This window comes from Syngnathus acus, chromosome 17 (genome assembly GCF_901709675.1).
Source record: "Syngnathus acus chromosome 17, fSynAcu1.2, whole genome shotgun sequence".
Taxonomy (NCBI): Eukaryota; Metazoa; Chordata; class Actinopteri; order Syngnathiformes; family Syngnathidae; genus Syngnathus; species Syngnathus acus.
Window position 1 is genome coordinate 6,403,446 of NC_051102.1, and position 20,674 is coordinate 6,424,119.

General features: G+C 44.9%; 1 protein-coding gene across 1 annotated transcript; it reads right to left on the reverse strand.

Annotated features, from left to right (window-relative positions):
- Nucleotides 1-920: 920 nt before the first annotated feature.
- On the reverse strand, nt 921-20,478 carry LOC119137184 (potassium/sodium hyperpolarization-activated cyclic nucleotide-gated channel 2-like). Its single transcript, XM_037276289.1, has 8 exons — nt 19,692-20,478; nt 17,572-17,995; nt 15,293-15,454; nt 12,272-12,490; nt 6,758-6,904; nt 6,444-6,684; nt 6,211-6,375; nt 921-6,057 (listed from the first exon to the last, which is right to left on the reverse strand). Exons 1-8 carry the CDS (start codon nt 20,258-20,260, stop codon nt 5,111-5,113), a joined length of 2,874 nt encoding a protein of 957 aa, XP_037132184.1. The 5' UTR covers nt 20,261-20,478; the 3' UTR covers nt 921-5,110.
- Between the last annotated feature and the right edge of the window lie 196 nt (nt 20,479-20,674).

Sequence of the window (20,674 nt, forward strand, 5' to 3'; positions counted from 1 at the left end):
AGGGTGGATGGATGGATGGGTTAGGATGGATGGATGGATGGATGGGTTAGGGTGGATGGATGGATGGATGGATGGATGGATGGATGGAAGGAAGACAGACAGACAGACAGACAGACAGACAGACAGACAGACAGACAGACAGACAGACAGACAGACAGACAGACAGACAGACAGACAGACAGACAGACAGACAGACAGACAGACAGACAGACAGACAGACAGACAGACGGATGTGTCAGTATAGCAGGAGAGGCAGAAAAAAAAAGAAGGAAAGCATGTGTCACGTCGAGGCAGAACTATTGAAATGCACTGCGGTTGGCCTCACCCACATTTGTGGCAACACAATGTTGAGCTCGCTTTTAAAACACCTCACCTTGCATGTAATTTTTTATCTTCTCATCTCTGTGTGCATAATCACTGAAGATCCAGACGCCAGTGTGTGCGTGTGTGTGTGTGAGTGTGTTTAAATGAAACAGACGTCGAAGGAATGGGTGGGTGCTGCTCCCAGGCTGCTAGAGGAGTGTGTCCTTGGACTGCCCTCATCTCTGACGCACACACACCCACCCACCCTTTCACGCAGGCCCACTCACACACACACACAAATACAAAACTAGGACCGTCATATAAACAATGTGAGATTGAGGCAAAAATGTTGTGCGCTAATTCCATGGGTGTGTGTGCGTTTGTTTGCATACAAACACACATGCTATAGCGAAAGCCCTTGGACTGAATGCAGACATCTCATCAGGGATGCAGCAGAGCCCCTGTCTGCAGAGAGAGATTTCATTTGATGGGCCACTGGCTGATTTACAAGGTTGAGGTGTGTGTTTGTGTCATGTTTGCAGGATCTTTGAGGAAATGCATACCACAAAAAAAAAAACACAAATGAACAAAGGTTCACGCGCACACAGAGATCATTATGCCAATGCGCTCATCTTTTTATTGCACATCAATGTAATCGTCTTTTTACGAACGCTTAAACAACATTGCCACTGACTGACAGACCAGCTTATTGAGAGAGACCCGGGCGTGGCTCTGTGTTGTCGGCTTTAGCAGAGGTGGCGGACATGACAGCCGTTTTGGGATACCGAGAGCAGCTTGGATTGGATTGTTTGTCGACATCAACTTAGACACAGCCGGAGTTGTTTTAAAGCAGAAGATGGTTGCAGACCGCCCGACCCCTCCCAACAAAGGTCGACGACGCTTCTCGCGTCACGTAGTCTGTGCTGTTTTCTACATGTTGCTGGTAAAGTACCTCCGGTTACAGAGCCGAGAATGCTACTTTTGCGTGTGCTCGAGCGGCAGATTTACACAGTTTAGTTCTTCCGGATAATCGAGTGGCGATCGTGTCAAACTGTCCGACTTTTGCTCGCTCGTGTGTGTTTCAAGCTCTCCCTAAATAGAATGGTATTCTCAAGTGGGACCGACATTATCGAAGGAAAGGCACAGGAACACGCACGCACACATACGCACAAACTCAAGCACACGATAGAGCGAGTCCTGAAACGGAGAGAAGGCCTAGGTCAGCTAAGCGGGCTACGGTAGCTACGACACAAAGGTTGCAACTGCTAAATGAAATTGTTGCACACGATAATTTCTAGATTTGAAGGTCCCACTTGTGAAATTGAATAAGCATGCAAGAAATCAAATTAGCAGACAAGTTTGTGAGGCGCGTGTGTGTGTCTGTGTGAGATCAAACCAACATCGTTAAGAAAAAAAAAAGCTGTGCAGCAATTTTTTGTGTGCCTCCTTGATCTCGACTGTGCATACTCCACTAGTTTTATTTTCATTGCAATTTGGTCGTTCAAACTAACGTTTTGATATCCACCAGAAGCCTGTCAGAGCGAACCCTCTCACTGTATAAAATAGTTCAGGTTGTGATAAAAACACAACAATGTGCCCCCATTTCTATGTATACCATATATACAGAACAAGAAATTACCGAGTACAGCGCGTATGGTGTTGGAAGGCTCAAACCAACAAAAATGTGCAATTTTGTGATTTCCCAAATCAGGGAAAATTATAAATACTGACATTGTCATTTTTAAGTTAGCAATACTAGTTTTCAGCTGCGTTTTTTTTTTTTCTTCTTCCTTTTTACATATATATTGCAAGTTAAAAACCAAAACACATATTTGCATTTTTACAGGCACATACATACCACAAAAATAGACTATGTGGAAACTAGATTATACACTAGGCACAAGGTATATACATTGTAAAAGCAAGAAACAAACTCTATGAGGACACATAGAAAGAAAAGAAAGACCCTGATTTGCTAACATATCAACACCAAGGCATTCAGTACCCTTTACATCTGGTACGGCAACAAATGAGAAGTTTGAGAACCCTCAGTAATTGTCAGTCAGTGTCAAACAAATATGAGAGCTTCTCACTCCACCTGACAGAAAGGTCCAGTCGGAACTCTTTGACGCTATCGAATTTGCTTGGCCATGACGGTCAAGGGTTCTGGTTCTTGCTTGTCATCCTTTCCGTGGGAGTGACTTACAAACGACTTAGTGGACGGATGCAATGCAATTGTCTGATATTGCCTTGAAACATTAGCTTTTTTAGCTCTCCCGCCGTTTTTGCTCTCATTGACTCACTTCAAATAATATCAGCAGAGTCCTGCTAGCAGCTTAATAGGGCAAACTCTGGTTTTAGCACAAAAAAGGAACAGGGAAGAGGACCAATTGATTGCAACGCGACAGTTATCGAAGCACACGACGATTCATTCACAATCGTATTGGCCTTTCGCCATGTACTGTACTGTACTGTACCTTTCCCATAGGAAAAAAAGCAATAGAAAGTTGCTGATGAATAGGGCCGCCGCATCGGGGACCCACCATGTTTACATGACGATTAAAAAAAAAAAAAGAAGTGTTTTCAAGCTATGAGATGAAGCCCTTTGATTAAAACAATCACCTAAACCTTGTTTCAAGAGCAGATTCAGAAGACGTGGTTTCAAAAAACTAAATGTAGGACTAATTTGAAATGGGTCCATTTAAAATGAGCCACATGTTGATTATGGGGAGAACAAACAAGTGGGTATCAATCAATAGCCCACTTGGCTGTAGCGATCAATACATCTCTCTCCAAAGGAAGCAAACCTGAGTGAAAAGTCCATCGCAACAGTTTTACTAGTTTCGCTCCGGATCGATGCTAACGGCGGAAATGTTGAAAACGACGCCTTGTTCGGGAATCCGCTAAATCATCTGTTGAGCCCAGGCAGAATTGAATCCACTTTTCGACAAGTTAACCACATAATGGGGCCGGGATAAGCATTTTAGGAAAATGGAGCATTGATTTTCATTATGATCACAAGGTTGTAGTGCAACACGAGGTGCTTAATAATGACATCTCCTCCTCCTTCTGCTCGCTATTTTTCGACCTTAGTACATCGTTTGATGTGGTGATGGGATGTCGGTGATAGCATACGGGAAAAACACAGCAACCTGGAGAAGCATCGTCAAGTTTTCTTAAAAGCAGCAGCAGCAGCAGCAGCAACCTCTTTGCATCATAAAAGCATCTTCAAACCATCGTCCCTTTATTTACATGGCAGTTCGTATCTGATTAGCTGTCCTCTTTCGCGTATGGCGTACATTCAGTAAGAGAAGGTTGGAAATAATTCGAGAAGAAATACAAGCCTCAACGCAATCCTCGGATCGTCATCAATCAAAATGTTGAGACATTCATTTGTAGTTTAGGGGGACGATTTGGACTCGGAGCAGAATCACCAATGGGGCTTTGACGATTCTTGTCGCTCTGAATAAACCGGATTGTTTTTAATCTTTTCTTTTTTTCTTCCTTCCTGACACTGCACAGCCTCCAATTCCTTCAAAGATTTTTGGTTAAGTTAACAACATGGTCACTGTATTACAATAGCTCAAGTGAAGCCACAACAGCTGTTGGATTCTTTAAAAAGTTCACGATCCAAATGAAGGAAAAAGAAATCACTTTCCTGTACAACATATTTCGATATCTATATTCATATATATTTATATATAGGCGGGGTAGAGTATTGCAGAATTATATTGCATGTGTTCATAAACCGAGACAAAAAAAACAAGCAAGTTTACAATATGTGATGTTCTCCGACGTCTCCTTTCGATAAAGCTGAGATTATTTAAGCGCCTTTTGCCTCCGGGCTTACAATCGCAATGCTGAGCAAAGGTCGGGCCACTTGCCGGATGTTTTTGCGAGAGGTGGTCAGCGACGCTGTCAGCACGCCAAACTAATCAAGCCCTGACGAAGCAGAGTGAGAGAGAGGGAGAGATAGAGTTCATTCCCCGAAAACAAAAGCCCAAAACAAACTCACGCACACCGACGTACGCCCACATATATATAAACAAACGCCCAAACCAAATATATGGCTTCTAACATTGAATCAAGGCAGTTAAATAAATGGCATTTTCTTCTATGTTTCTTTTTTTTTTTTTTTTTTTAGTTGATACAGACACAACCAGACTTTGTGTTCGAGCTCAACTTTGGTTTGGGTAGATACAATGAATATAATATTCCTCCGTACTCTTTTTCGTCAAATATTTACATTTCAATGTAAGATCGACCAGCGGTCTACAACATGATTTTTTTTTTGTTTTTTTTTTTGGTCCATTACTATCTGAAAGAAAAATGAAGCGCAATGTGTTATTTTTGCTACGACAGCTTCTACGTAAAATAAAAAGCACTCAAAACACTTCAAGATTGAAAATGTCATTGTCGTTTGACCTCGAGTCCCTGATTTTTCATGTTTCAAGTCCAGCTCCTGCTAGATTGCATCGCATGGATTCTACACAGTATGCAAATGTTACGTTAATCATCTAAATATCTTTACAGTAAAGACAGCGATATACAGTTGGTGTTTGGAAGCAGAGTGTAAGGGGTGATACTAAGAAGAAAGGTGCTGGCTGCCACAGACCAGTTCAACCTCACGTTATGCTAGTTTCATTGTATAGACTTCTCCTCGCTCAAAGTGCCACCGTGACTTTGAGACGCGTCTCCCTCAGCTGACATCCAGGCCCCAATGACTGGACGGCCGATTGGTCGTTGGGATCAAGCGACCCGAAACAAACAGATTCACCTACAAAAAAGGCCTCTTTCCTCAAATGGGTCACAAGTTGGAAGACAGCCGAGATCTGGCAGAGTCTAGCTCCGGAAGGCTGACGATGGAATCTTTCTTGGGAACGCCAGAGTCCGGGGGACCTGATCCAGCAGCTCCTGCTACTACTGGCCCAGTCGCGGCAGGAGCACTAGGAGGAGGCGTGGATGCAAAGGCTACCCTCTGTTGAGCGCCCGCCGATCTCCCTACCCCAGAGGGCCCGGGCTGGTTGGGGTGCGGGGGTCCGATGGACGTATTGGAGGTGCGCGTGGAGGGAGGAGGGCTGGGGACCGCAGATGCAGCTTGCGGCCCTCCCTCCTGGGGAAGTGAAGGCTGGGAGGCGGACAGTGCTCGGCTATCCTGGCTCAAGCTCCCCGTGTGAAGGGAGTGGGTACTCTTGTGTGAGGCGGGCCTCTGCTGGGTCTGTGTGGGACTGGGTACGTGGTGCTGTACTAAGGACAACTGGGACCCCGACGGGCCCACGCTGGCCATGTACTGGAAAGTCCGTCCTGAAGCCGCTAAGGGGCTCTGAACGGGCGGGCTGGAGATGGCGGATCCAAATGCTCCTCCGAACGTCTGAGGGGGTTGCGATTGAAGAGGAGACATGGAGACCGGGCTTTGTAAGTTCTGCATCACCTGGAACCTTCGCACCATACGAGGAGACTGTAAAGTTCCCGGACCCACGAGCGGATTCGCCATTTGAGGGCAGAAGCTCATGGCCACGGCCTGCTGGAGGGTGGCGATAGCGGAACCGGTTTGCGACTGTTGGCCAGGGGGAGCGAAGATACCGCCGATGGAAGGCGTCATTGACATCGCCCGTGGCCGTTGCAGGTCCACCAACTTCACCATCTCACGGTCGAACTTGACAATCTCCTGGATCATCTCGTTCTCACGGTTGTTGAAGACGCCGGAGTTGAGATCGTGCTGAACTTTGTGCATCAGGATGGAATTCTTTTTACCTGAAGAAGAGAAGAAAAAATATTGAATGTGTATTTTATATTTTATATTTTATATTTTCAATCAACCAGAGTTTCAAATTGCACAAATGCTTGTCAATGAATTTTTTTAGGCCAAACAAAATTGACTGTGTTTAGTATTATGAAGAATCTTACCTATGCGATCTAATCGGTCGATCGCCACCGTCTCAAAAGCTCGTCTCATCATGGGATATTCTTCTAGCACCTCATTGAAGTCGTCCACAGACAGAGAATAGAGTCGACAGTACGTCTCTGCTCGGACGCTGGCTGTGCGTCGGCCCCTCGTCAACAGACAGATCTCTGAAATAATGTGTCGAATTAAAAAATTTAAAAAATGCACTGCTTTGTAACATCACAAGAACGCTTACCTCCAAAATAGGAGCCATCGGAGAGTTTCATCGCAAGTGTGCCTTTGGTGATGACGCTGCAGACTCCGTGTTGGATGAAATACATTTTCTTCCCGATGGTACCCTCCCGTATGATGTAATCATGTGGCTGAAATACTTCAAAGTGCAGTTTGGTCAACATGGCCGTGACGAAGTTGGGCTCGGCGTTGGCAAACAGAGGCATGGACGCCACCAGCTTGCGACAATTGAAGTTGACAATTTCCTGAAGGCGGAACGATGAGCAAGATGTGATGCATTCAAAGATAACAGCAAACGGTGGCATTCCCAAGTCTCACCTCTCGGAGCGGCTCGCTGAGTTCTCCTAAAATGCTCTCCTCGTCAAACATCTTGCCCTGGTATCTGTGCTCGTAATAATCGTGGATCTTCTGACGGAAGTCGGCAGGCAGCTTGTGGAAGGACATGTACTGCTCCACTTGTTTGTACTAAAGAAGGGAGCAGGTTGGGCAAAGTTCGGTAAACACCCGCTGGATGGTAAACAATCTAATGAGATCAAAAATCATTCCTAAAATTATGAATTTGCTTTCAAAACCTTAGGATGTTTTTTTTAAGTAAAAAACAGGCAAGTTTTTATTATCTGCCATTGCGCAGAATGAAATCGACTCATGTCAGGCAATTGTTCTGGTAAAATGCACACATGAATAATAAATAATATTCATCCATCCATTTTTTATGGTGCTTGTCCTCATTCGGGTCGTGGGTGAACTGGCGCTTATCCAGCTGACTGGCAGAAAGGTGGGATACATCCTGGATTGATCACTTATATGGCACATATATATAATATAAATATATATATATGGCACGAATATCCAGTTGAGCTTACTACATTGACACATGGACAATTTAGAGTCTTTAAATAAGCTACTATGCAAAAACAGCCACGCTGACATTCACAATTTTGTGAGCCCTATTTTCATGTCAGAGTTTTTTTTTGTAATGTTATTTTCGCAGTTAAAAATGGTTGCTTGCGCCGTTGTGAGAGAGAACACAATTGTCCCCCGGCTAATGGAAACCGCTCCTTTTATTCGCACAGAGTCTGGCTTGTGGAGACATCAACGGACTCACTGGAGTGCATGCAGGAGATCAATCAACAATCCCTCATCATAATCATTTCGGGGGGGAGAGCGTCAATTAGTCGCGGAAACTCACTGTAAGCGGTCGGGCTCGGTCACAAACCCCCAATAATAAAGGGCCTCCGCTGTTTACCGACAGTTTGCTGACAGATGATAAATGAGGCAGAAAATAGAACAGGCAGACTGTATAGTTGAGCTAAATGGAGCACTTGGTAATAGCAAAGCCGCTATCTGAAAAAAAAAAAAAAAGCACTATATGACAACTCAGCACATGAGAAGGTCATCAGACTATTTATCTCTTTAAGTACCGTCACAAAGTATCGGTACATTTTTATTTCCCTATAGAATGTGTCATCGACGTGGGAATGGTTTCCTGTGATTTACTGAGATTAGCCGCATTGTATGAAACTCATGCGCTAATCCAATGTTCACGTACATGTTCTGCACAGTAAATATTTTCTACTTCAGCTCAGGGGGCTCCACTTCACTTTAAGAGTGATCGTTTCCACTTCATATGGACCGTACAGAAATTGTACAGCTCTTGTTATGAATAGTCTCTCAGTTTCAGGGACTAGAGAGGAGCATTAAATGAATCACAGTTGGCGGATGACTATGGCCTCTGACGCACAGCCATTAGAACACATTGGGCATCATCGCTGATGTCACGCAGACGGAATTAAAGCAGATGCAAGGGAAGATGGAAGAAAAAAAATAAGGGAGGGGGGGCAAAAACAACCTCAGACTATGGCTAGTAGTTAGCTGCTAACTACAGTAGATAGTTAGATGTCTAACTAGATATATATGAGATAGATATGCTAACTGTTAGCACAGGGGTGTCAAACTCATTTTATTTGCGGGCCGCATTGTAGTCATAGCTTCTTTCGGAGGGCCATTATAACCCAAATAAATGTATGAGCACCTCATATTATATACAGTAAAAGCTACAAAACAAACTCATTTTCAAATCAGACGAGTAAAAACTGGATAAGATATTAAATGTGAAGACAATTTGCAATTCTAGTAATGACACAGAAATTTGATGCATAATTTGTCTTCGCGGGCCACATAAAATGATGTGGCGGGCCGTATCTGGCCCCCGGGCCTTAAGTTCGACACCTATGTGTATGCTAACTGTTAGCATATCTTCTTCACGTTTTGAGCAGTTCAGAGTTGGACTCCATTGTTAGTGTGGTCCAGAACTACTATGTCATGTTGAATTGTTCCAGATGAGGGACAATATAATGGTGCGATGCTCCACAAGTCTCACCTGCATGACTGAGTCACTTTCTTGACAAGTGCAGAACAAGCCAAGCGTGTCGGAAGTTTTAGCCGACGCGTCAAAATAAGTAAGCGCTGCAGCTGGTGTCCTTTTCATAGTGTAAATAAAGAGGCGCTGATTGGGAGCAAAATGGAGCTGTTGAGAGGTGTTGAGGAGAACCTGACGCTCTCTGCCTGAGCAGCGGATGTTCCACACCTGACCCCCTTTTTTTTTTTTTTCAGGAGCACTGACCTACATGTGATATTTCTTCCATGAAATTGTGTTCCTGTATTCCCAACAGTCTAATATCGTCATTTTACCGTATTTCTCTGCCTATATTTGTGCTGTCCAATTAGATTTCAGCTTCAGTGTGTTGCTATGGCAATCTAATCTACCTTACATTTACTTTACATTGTGCTAATGACTGGACACAGTGTGAAAAAAACAAAAGATGAAGTTTCACAGAGGAGATGGAGCAAGCAATTAGCCGGTGCGTCACAGCGGCCGCGGGGGGGACTGACAACTGCTAAACGAGAGAAAATGACGTCCATTGGGTGACGTATGTGGCAGCTCAACTTTCTGCTGACATTTTTCTCATCCAAATTAGCAACTCATTGCAATTTCTCATTTGTCATTCAGTGACCAATTGAAGCATTCACTTGCCTTCACTTTACTTTGTTCGTCCGCCTGCACTTTTCTCCCACAACAGGAATTCTAATTCAAGCTCATCCCAGACGGCCATGAGAATGTATAATTCATTCACTTCATTCCTGGCTAAATCGCCTCATTATCTTATAAAGCACATTCACCAAAGTGAGGAACATCAGATAGCGGCTAAGTCGGAGCTTGTCTTGTTTGACATTTATTCACAAAAGTGCATGTGGGGAGGATCAACATTCTGTGGGGTCTCACCCTCAATAAAGTCTCTTTAAATGAAAAAAAAGCCAACCAAAGGCGGCTGATATGAATTTGAACATTATACACACATTCTGCTTTTGTATTTAAAAAAAATAAAATAAATCACGTGTGGGGCTGGCTTTGACTAAAGATCTTTGCAAGGTCAGCCTGCTTCAGGATAATTGAAGTGATCAGTGACAGGCTGTCTGGTTGGCAGAAGACGGAGCACTGTTGTGACAGACGCATGGAGACAGAAGCGAGCACAGGAAGACAACATTGTTGCTTCCTGTCATGTACTGCATCGCGCCAACCGGCTCAGAGTCTGCACAGTGTCTCGCTCGTCCTGGGAATTGTGATGAGTTGGCCCGGCAACACGAGAAGAGAGCAGATTCAAGTGTAATCACAGCGGTGACGAAATCGCTGAGCAAATCGATCGAGTTCAAGCCCACAACGGCGCAGACCACCTCTTTGAATCTACTTTTAGGGTGTGTATGTTTTTTTTTCTTTCATTATTATGATATATTTCATTGGCTGTCAAATTGCCAGTGTTACTAGCATTTACATCTTAATAGAATTCACTGTTGATTGAATAAGCTCAAAGTGCTCAAGAACAACACTAATCCATACACTAAATGGCATGAATCACTTTACATACTAATGAACCAAATTCAAATTTATTTAGATTTTTATAAGATGCTCAATTACAGGGTGCAACCCAATATATGGTTCAAATAAAATTTGTTTCCTTGCCCTGTAAAGGGCCACAAACATTGAACAAAACCATCAATTGTGGAAGTGACTGTTTCAACTCATCCAGATACAACGCGCTAGCCATGAATAAACGCTGACAAAAGCAATGTAAACAGTGTAAAATAGCCCAGCCACTATTTGCAGTGCACGAGGATTCCTTGTGACAACAGTGCCTCTCCATCTCCCACGTTACCCCAACACCCTCCCCCCCTCCCTCCTCCATGCCGCTCCCTTTAGCAGCCAGCTAGCAGTACAGCACTGCATCTCTCAAGGACACCACCAGCAAAGAGCAAGCGAGAGAGAGAGAATAAAGACATTAAGGGATGCAGGGTGGAAAGAAATTAAAAGAGGAGGCTCAATAGGTTATCCCGTCATTCCCGTGATGCATTGCAGCTTTGGTGTATTGTTTGCATTTGGCAGTTGTGGCGTGAAAATGGAGTATCTTTAATCAGCAAAAACAAATTCAATGTTTGTTCAATATGGATGGACGCACTCATGTCCCAAGCAAAAAATAAAAAGTCCAGCTCGCATCTTGAAAAACTCGTATGTAGGTCATTTTGCATCCCAAGTCACCTCTGTCTCCAACTCAATTCCAACCCAGTCGTGGAGGTGGCCATGTTTAACGACGCTGCCTTCAAGATGACATTGGCAGGACACACAGGTCTGCTGCCTCATCAATTCTACCGCTGCCCAAGGGGGACATAATATCACACACTCTCCCGCCCCTCGTCCCTCTGTCTCCTTTCCACATCATCACATTAGCGCGGCCACGCGGGCTCCGCCCCTGGCGATGTGTAGCCTCTACCTGGCTGAACACACCCGTGGCCTCTGATTGGCTGCTGGGAGCGAGCAGCGACCCCCCCCCCCCCTCCCACCCCCCTGCACCCCACTTGAAGAGACTCTGCTTAGAAACAGAGAGGCTGCTCTGTTTCCTGCACAGGCCACGACTGCAGCTCTCATCTCGCCATCCTCATTCATTGTGTGTCTGATAGCATGACAGAAACACGCTCTGATGCTAATAAAGTGGTACCTTTATTACATTCTGCTTTAATTTACTCATATGTTGTAGCAAATCAATGTCCCCCATTGAAATAAAGCCCCTTGAGTGTTTTAAATTAAGAACAATAGCACCGTGTTGTAAAACATAATGAAATGTAATAAAAGGCTTCAAATGTAATCACTGGATGTGTTGTAGTATTTGTGTGTTGGATGTGTGCCTTAAAGCGGTGTGGAGTAATGGCAGAGGTCAGTGTGAGTGTGAGTAGTGGCTTACAGCAGATTTTTACAGGTCTTCACATTTTGTTTTTTGTAAGCTGTGGTGTTTCCCACTGAGCCATTTAACTAACGCCCAAGAACATTTTCTAAGGATGTTGCATTTAATTTACTTCACAGCTTTAAAATGGGGACCAGATTTAGCTCACCCAAATCCAATCTTCACCTCAGTCAACAAGTGGAAAATAATACAGATTTTTTTTCTAGGGTAATGAGGATAACCAACTTAGCCGAAACATTGTGGTAAATAAACCACTGCAAACCACAACCGCAGTCATAAAAAACATCTTTAATCCATCCATCATTTCTATGGAGCGTAGATTTACACCCAGGACCTCAAAACATGCAAACCACTCACGTTGTGTCCAAGGAGTGCACGCGTGCAGTGTTTATTGCCTTTGCTATTTATAGTTGCCAATGTGTGTGCTTCAATAGATTTTAAATCACTCAAGGGAAGAAAAAATGTCAACGAGGTGATTTAGACTATTTATAAGACAGTGAGACGTAGCTAATTTCAGAAACAATGAATTTCTTTGACTGACCTTTTCTTGATATTGCCGTCTGGAGGAGTCCAGGGATTGGATGAGGGCTGTTGCGTGGCCGATGAAGACAGCGTAGCAAGTGGCTCCCACGATCATACTCAACATGGTGAGCCAGATATCGGACAAACTTTCCGGGGCTTGACGGCCGTATCCGATGCACAGCATGTGGCTCATTGCCTTGAAGACGGCAAAGGAGTACAGCTCGGACCAGGTGTCGTTCTGATGAGAAAAAAAGAAATGGAAGGATAATCAATTAAACAAATGTGTTGTTTGAATCAAAAAAGATTTTGAAGGTGAGCGGTGTCTGAGGAGCTGGAGGAACAAAAGGCCTGGGGGACAGCGGGGTCATGGAAAAGCACAAATAAGAACTCAAGGGGCAGGCTTGCATTACAAAAACAAAGGAGGAAGAGGAGAGGGAATTCTTCGAGGCCTCATCAGCTGAGCAGCGAGGATGAGAAATAACGTCCTCGGGGAAAAACGATAACAAGAGGTTGTTAAATACATCCGGTTAAAAAAAGATGCATAACATTGACTCTGGTCGTCAGCTGCTTGTTTTCACATTCAGAGGAGAGAGAAAATTTAGGAAGAAAACAAAATCATTTAAATTCCGCTGCCATGTCCGCCGAGAAATGTAGCCTCGGAGCTAAAGAATAAATGCAAACAATGTTAGAAGGCCTGCAGCAACGGCGCCTCTTGTCCATTGAAGACTCCAAAAATAAACACAACTCCACCAAGTGGGCTGAGGCTAAATAGTGGAAGTGGAAACTGAAAGAGAAACAGTGGAGTGCAACAGATTGAATAATAGATGAACAATGAGCACTTTGATTCTGAAATAGCTCCGTCAAGAGAGAGGAGGGAGTCTCAACAGCTCTCCCAAGAGGTTTCCATTTGGGAAATATTGCTGTTTTTGTTGCTAATCAACATCTCCATCAGTTGCACATCGACTTTTTGATGAGCCCAAAATGCCTCATTGTAAATTGTATTGATTGGAACATGGCGAACAGTCATGAGATCGAATATTGAGGATTATCTTTGATCAGGCTGGGTTTTGTTTATCTTAATCCAAAAATATCCCAACATCCAATGGTGATTATTTAGAGCAATTAATTTGTTATCTATGAAATGGCTTTTCTCTTGCATATTTGTAGAAAAAGAAATTGTAACTGCAGTAAATATGGTTTGCACTTTCCTCCTCTAATGTCTCACTAAGGCATTTTTTGGGGGCCAATAAACTTAACTATGCATTACAGCACCGCTGGAGGTGCTGCTATCTTTGCACTTTGAGAGACATTTTATGCTAAGCTAATCACCTCCTGGCTCAGGCGCTACACTTAATGGAACATGAAAGTGCCATTGATTATCTTCTGCAATTTTTTTTGTAGCATAGTGAATACGCAAGTTATCCTTGTGCCACATGGTTTTGTCCAACCATACCTGCTAATCCAGAAAAAAATTTTTTCGTTATAAAGGGGTTGTCAACCGGTGGTCCGCGGCCCTCTCGTGGTCCATGGTGGTATTGCAGGTGGTCCGCAAAATTGGAAATGGAAAATAATCTTTAAAAACAAAATGGATTTATTATTTAGACTTGATTTATTTTCCAGCTAATTTTGTTATCCTTGTGCCACGTGGTTTTGTCCAACCATACCTGCTAATCCTGAATTTTTTTTTTTTCGTTATAAAGGGGTTGTCAACCGGTGGTCCGCGGCCCTCTCGTGGTCCACGGCTGTATTGCAGGTGGTCCGCAAAATTGGAAATGGAAAATCATTTTTAAAAACAAAATTATTATTTAGACTTGATTTATTTTCCAGCTAACTTTGTGAATCATTTACCCATTTAAATGTAGCTGAGATTCCCAAAATAGACATACAGATGCAAGTAACTAGCCTGTATAGGTCTATCCTCCTTTGGTGCAAAATAAAATAGGATTCCGCAAATTGCTTCTCGGTTATAACGGCCATCCCTTGGACATCACTACACCTTTTAAATGGTTGTGACGGACGAGGCTCCCTTTCGCTTCACCCCATACAAACCAAGTGAAATTAATAGATAGAAGTTGTGGTACATAATGAAAACTGCCTCAGTCCCTGAGGCGTTACAAGTTCTACTGAATCCAATTACTGGCTGGCGGATGTCATCCAGTGTTACACAATGTTCTCAACGCCCTCCATGGGTCCTGCTCGAGGGCCACCAAAGCCACTGTAGGGGTGTGAGCTTTGATGGATGGCCTGGCTGCAACACAATGGCTAATGTTACAAGTTGTCAGCCACTCAATAGGGTGGTGGTCTCAGGTGGCTCTAGCCAGGCTGCCCCACGCCAGAGCGCTTCTTTACTTTGAGAGTGACGGCTCTCTGGGGACTGTCTGTCTCTCATTCCACAAAGGGAGAACGCAACGGACGCGTCAGTGTCCTGTCAATCGGAAGACGTCGTCACCTCACAACGTCAGACTGAACCAAACGGCCGAGTCATCCTTCACTCGGCCATGTAAAGAACTTCCCTATCGACACGGGATCTTGTTTTATGATCTCATTAACTTCCAATTTTGTGTAGCAGTAAAAACAAAAGTGACATTGAAGCTAAAATCAAAAGGGCAGTACGTGATTTTAACTAGATGACGAGAAAAGAACAAATCTGTTTAAAAGTGCATTTGGCCATGTGCCCGTGGTCTCCCCACACGCGCTAAAAGGCCGACAGACAGACGTATAAACAAGCAGCTTTTATCTCTCAGGGAGATGCATGGCAACAAAGAGCCCAGCTGTCCAGCTAGTATATTCCTTGCCCTCTTTTATCTTTCCTGTGGTCACCACACCATGTTGAAGCACGGGGGGGGGATTCACGCAGCGTGCTAAAAATCTCGATCTGAGCTGCTCGTGCAGCCATTTGGGCCCGATTATCCGTTTTCCCTCGTCATGTGACTCATCAGTGAATAAGGAGCATGCATGTTAAATGCGGTGTTATCGCTTTCACAGTCTTGTTGGTCACTGGAAGTTCAAAACGACATTGATTTCTAGTTATGTTTCTCACCTCCATTTTGTTGAGGGACACCCAGCAGTCAGAGGGGAACTCCTGCAGCATGGGAACCAGGAACTGGAGGCAGCCATCCCAGTGACACAACAGCAGCATCATGCCAATCAGGTTGATGATCCGCATCACAGCACTGGCCAGGTCATAGGTCATATGGAAGATCTGGAGTGCGGTAGCGACATCATGAAAATCCGACAAGAATCAATTCCACTGTAAGGATGCTTTTTTTGTTTTTGCAAATAACTGTCGAGCACCCGCATTTAAATTTCACACAGAAACGGAACCTGCTCAGCTTCTCGGTCTCCTTAAGATTACACCGTTTGATAAATGAGCGGGGATGACAGGCTCCCATCAGTCCCGCATCACACACACAGCAGGGAGCAGGCAAGACGCATGCCATCAGTGAGCACTTTCAAATGCACACACACACACACACACACACACACACATGCCATCATGTGTGAGGACCGACACTACGCACACATGATGGACAGGTACCATTATGATCCTTAACAACTGATAGTCCGTGTCTTCTTAGATGTCAATCATGAAGTGGACAAAGACTTCGGCCAATCAGCTTTCACCTCCTGTTTATCAAGGAGGACCCACTTGTGTGTCCTGCCCATCAACAAATATATGTGTGAGTGTTTGGGTGTGAGCTGTGGCCAACAGCAGCTTCTGTGTGCTCTCCTGACATTCAATAAATAATTGGAAAGTGTTCCCGTTGGCCAAAGTCAAATGAGTAGAGTTCAATGTCACCTTACAACGCATATATGGGTTGTGCTCACAAGTCAAAGCAGAAAAAAAAATGGCCGCATCTTGACAAATATTAGGAAAACGATTTTGAGTTTAGTTGATGGACGAAAATACATCAGGCAAGAATTGTACTGTTTAACTGTTGTTCAAATTCAACAAAAAGTATCAATTCCATTTGACGTGAGAGCAGTCAACGCACACCTCATGCAACGGAGGACGAAGAAAATAGGTCAGTGCAGCTGAGGGAGAAGTGATACTTTCCAATCAAGTGGAATGGGGCTGTCCTCTCGCACAGCACGTGTTCAACTTCTTAAATGACTGTTTAACCTTTACCAAATTTCTATGTCTGCCGCGATTGTTTTTACCTGCGAGTGCAACTCTACGACGTCCTATGTGAGCAAATCTACAAGGTCCCAAATGAAATAAGTGATGAGACTTTCCATGATGGGGAGGGGAGATGACACTCACTCAACCCCTCATCTCCACTCTCATTCTCCATGCATGCCAAGTATCACTTCCCATCATGCATCAATCTGTGTGTGTGTGTGCGTGCGTGTGTGTGTGTCACATCATATCTTCAAAAATCCAATTATCCAAAGGTCAAGTGAGCAGCGGAGGCCCAACGCACCGCTCAGCACTGCAAAATGCCAACACCACGCTGCCAATAGTGGCAGAAACGCAAAGTCGAAGGAGTTCATGACATTGCCGGACCTCCTCTCCTTGGAGTCGGGCTGGTGCCCGGGGCTCAGCGTAGGCAAAGAGCATCTTTTGGGGAGTAAATCAAGCTGTCTGCCACGTCACAGCCATGGTAACCTTCCCAGCTTGATTTTAAAATAGACAATCACAGCAGAAGCTCCAAAGTCGACAAAAACATAAATAAAAAAATACTTAAATTGAACTCATACATTAAATCAAAGTGAACTGTACTTAAATACAATAATTGTAAACAAGCTCATTTTTGTTGATTTTTTTTTTCCCAAAAAGTTCTTTGAACTGATCACACAGATTTTTTTTTTTTCAAATTATTGTGATATGTAATTGTATTATTCCCTCTGTCACTTTGTCCCACTTTTGATGGGAGTCAACCTCGCTGTTAGTGCTGAGTGTTATTCCCGGTCTGTCCAACTTGCTCTTTCAGCGCTGCCTTAATTGATTAACTGTGTTTGCCCTGATAATAGGCTGCTTATTAGACTGCCTGATGCTACCTGTGGGATTTCCAGGTCAGACAGTGAGAAACAGGGAGGTGGGCACAGCGAGGGGCGGAGGGGTGTGTATGTGTGACAATAACTAATTAGAATGCAAAGTTTGTTAAGGCTCAAACATCCTGCTGAAATTATGCAGCACTCACCATGAGGCGGGAGGTGAGAACATTAATATTGAGCCCTGAGGAGCTCAGAGCGTGAGCAGTTTGTTGGGTACACGCCAGCTATTCCGTGACCTTTTGACATCTGCTAAATCGGGGGTATGTTCAATCTGTGTGCCAGAAGTTGATCTAATGGAAAAAAAAAAAGATTTAGACTCACCTCTTCCCATTGGTGTATGTAGCGTATTAATCTTGAGAGCCTCAACAGCCGCAGAAGACTCAGGATCTTGGTGAAGCGGACGATCCTCAGGGCTCGAGCGGTCTTGTACACTTCGGAATCAATCCCTTTCTCCACTATGAGGAATATGTAATCCACTGGGATGGATGAGATGAAGTCCACGATGAACCACGTCTTTAGGTATTTTTTCTTAATGGTTTCAGGGTCCAAAATGATGTCCGAGTTGTCCTCAATGATGATTCCTGTGCGGAAGTTGAGCACCAGATCCATGAGAAAGAAAGTGTCCGAGACTACGTTGAAGATGATCCAGGGCGTGGTGGTCTCTTCTTTGAAGAAGGTGATGCCCACGGGAATGATGATCAGGTTGCCCACCATAAACAGCAGCATTGTGAAATCCCAGTAGAACCTATAGCGGGCATTAGGGGGGGGGGGATTGAAAAACGGAGAAAAGGGAGTCAGATAAGACCACACAGTTGCTATGGAGAGGAAAAAAAAATTATTCACAAACTGAAAACAAGATTTTTTTTGTGGGGGGGGATTAGAGAAAAATCACACAAGAAATGTGAAATTATCAAATGCCCAAAGTTAATTGGTCCAAAAATTATTAATATGACACCAACCAATTTTGGTTGTGATTCCACTGTTGGCCATGAGATGTTTAGAAATGCCGCTATTTTGATGCATGTTTTGTTAGCACGTCTATGGCATTTCCCATTATGAGTTAGCATTTAGCTAACAGACTTTTGTTACGGTTTGGTTAAAAGCATGACTTGTAATTAATTTTCATTGTTTTATGATTAGTTTGACTCCAAACTTCAACTGGGGTGGCATAAACAGCTTGAAGCAAAAAAAAAAAAATCATTGTCTGCCAAACTGCTCCATGTTGTGACATTTGCTGCCACGCTCTTATCTTAAATTTTGACTTTGGTCTAATAAAAGTCCAAAACACTGTTGCAAAATTGTTTCAACTTATGCCATTATTACCAAAAGGGAGCAAAATTCAACTTGATTGTTCAAGAGTTTTGCATGCGGTCCACAGGCACCGCTGACTTTCAGGCTTGTGATGACGCGTAAGTAAAGGTAAATGAGGTTTTGGCCCCCGTCACAGCCGTCTCTGCAGGACAGGTGCAGCGCTGAGTCACTACCATGCGACTTATGCAACGAGCTCCAACTCCTGCGCTCCATCGCAACAGTAATAAGCACCCTGGTGATCACGCTCGACTTTGGATATTCACCAACGCATTCATTAGCATGACAATGAGAGTTAAAGCAGCTGTGGTTCGTCTTTGCGTGGGAGCAGAGGTCTCTGCACGGTGGCCTGCGGTCTCCAGTTCTGTTTAACTCAAGTTTGAGCGCATAAGTGGTGTACCGACTCGGTGTTATCTGATACAAATGGGCCAGACGTTAATGGCGAGTCGGGGGAGGTTCAAGGAGCTGTCCGCTCGTAGTGGTTCTGAAAGCCACGCCGCCGAGACGACACATGCCCGGTGCAATTCAGCCTCTGATAGGTCAAGTGCACGTAGAAGACAAACTGATCTCTTGGCGTGCGTATTGGACAATAAAAAATATTTGTCCTCATTTCTGCTGCTTGTTTAAGCTTCAGTAAACAAATTAAGATGCAGGATCTAGGCGGATGTCTCCAGTGAGCATGCTTTTGGCTCAAGGTGACATTCCATTATTGTGCGAATCGCGCGCGCGCGCACCCATATATACACTCCACCTCAAGCCTACCAGCTTTTTTTTGCAAAGCACAATCCGATAAAAAAAATTACACGATGCGTTAAATGATTTCATTTCTCATTGGGGCGCTTCCCTCTTTGGTTGCACGCGAGCGCAATGCAATGCAATGCAAAGAGTGGCGGATGTGTTAGCAGGCCATCCCAGACGTGCTACTGTACACACTTCACGATTTTAGTTGACGACGGCAACTCTCTTAAGTCCATTTGACTGACAACAGGTTGTTTGGGTGGGATTTAATGCACGGCTGCGTGTTGCAAAGGACGTGTTTAATCAGAAGTCATGGTAGAGGAAATCAGTGGCATGTGGTCTCCCACTATGAAGTTGTAGAGGACAATGAGGACCCCACATACCGAGGGTCTTACCTGAAATCACTGTAGGGGTGGATAATCCAATTCCCGGCTGATTTAACTCTTTCCTGTTCCCTCTCCACAGCCTTTTGGCTGCCGTACATGCGTAAGGAGAATTTGTTAACTCCCGGCTGCAGCATACTACTGAACTGCCTCTGCATGAAGCTGGCCTGGCTGCCTCGGGTTTCTGCATCCTCGGCGGGGACGATTTGGGGTCCATCTTCCGGCTTCTGGAAAGTGACAGAGTTCCTCGGCTGCGGGGTCTGGCTCGGCCCGTGCAGGGACGACGAGGCTTTCCGGCTCGGTGCGTTGGAGAAGGACACCTTGGGGTCCTTTTTCTCGGGCATGCCGCTCGCTCCGGGGGTAACGCTCTCGCCTGCGTGTCCCCCAGCGAGGGACCCGCCTGGTGTGATGGAGCCGTCCATGCTGGCGGTGGTCGAGTTACAAGCACCGCGCTTGGCGCTCCCTGCGTCCTCGGCCCTCGTCGACCCGCCGCCGCTCTGCTTCTCCTGCTTGGAGATGATCGAGCGCAGGCTCCCGGTGCCCGAGTCCCTCCTGCATTCTCCGTTTTTGTTGCATTTCATGCTGGAAATTGGCGCGACGCTGCTGCGACCATCACCCGTTGTCGCGTCCGCGTTGTCTATCGCGACGGCCGGTTCCGAGTCCACCCCAGATGCTCTGCAGCTCTGTCCGTGGTGGGCAGCATCGCCCGGATGAGGTCCGCGGTTCTCCGTGGCTCCGGAGTGGGCCGTGAGGATGCGAGAGCGTCCTCTGCGTGAGGAAGGCAGGGCTCCTTGGTGGAGAGCCTCCTGGAAGCCGAGGACGCGGCTCCCCCTTCTGGCGTAAAGTTGTTCTGTCCGATACTGCCGCCACCTCCTCCTCCGGCGCCTTGAGGCAAACGCGGAAACGTGGATCATTACAAAATATGTGCACATTTCCCCCGAAATTAAATATCAAGAAGCTTGCCGAGCAATCCTCAAAGAGCTTTCAATGAAACC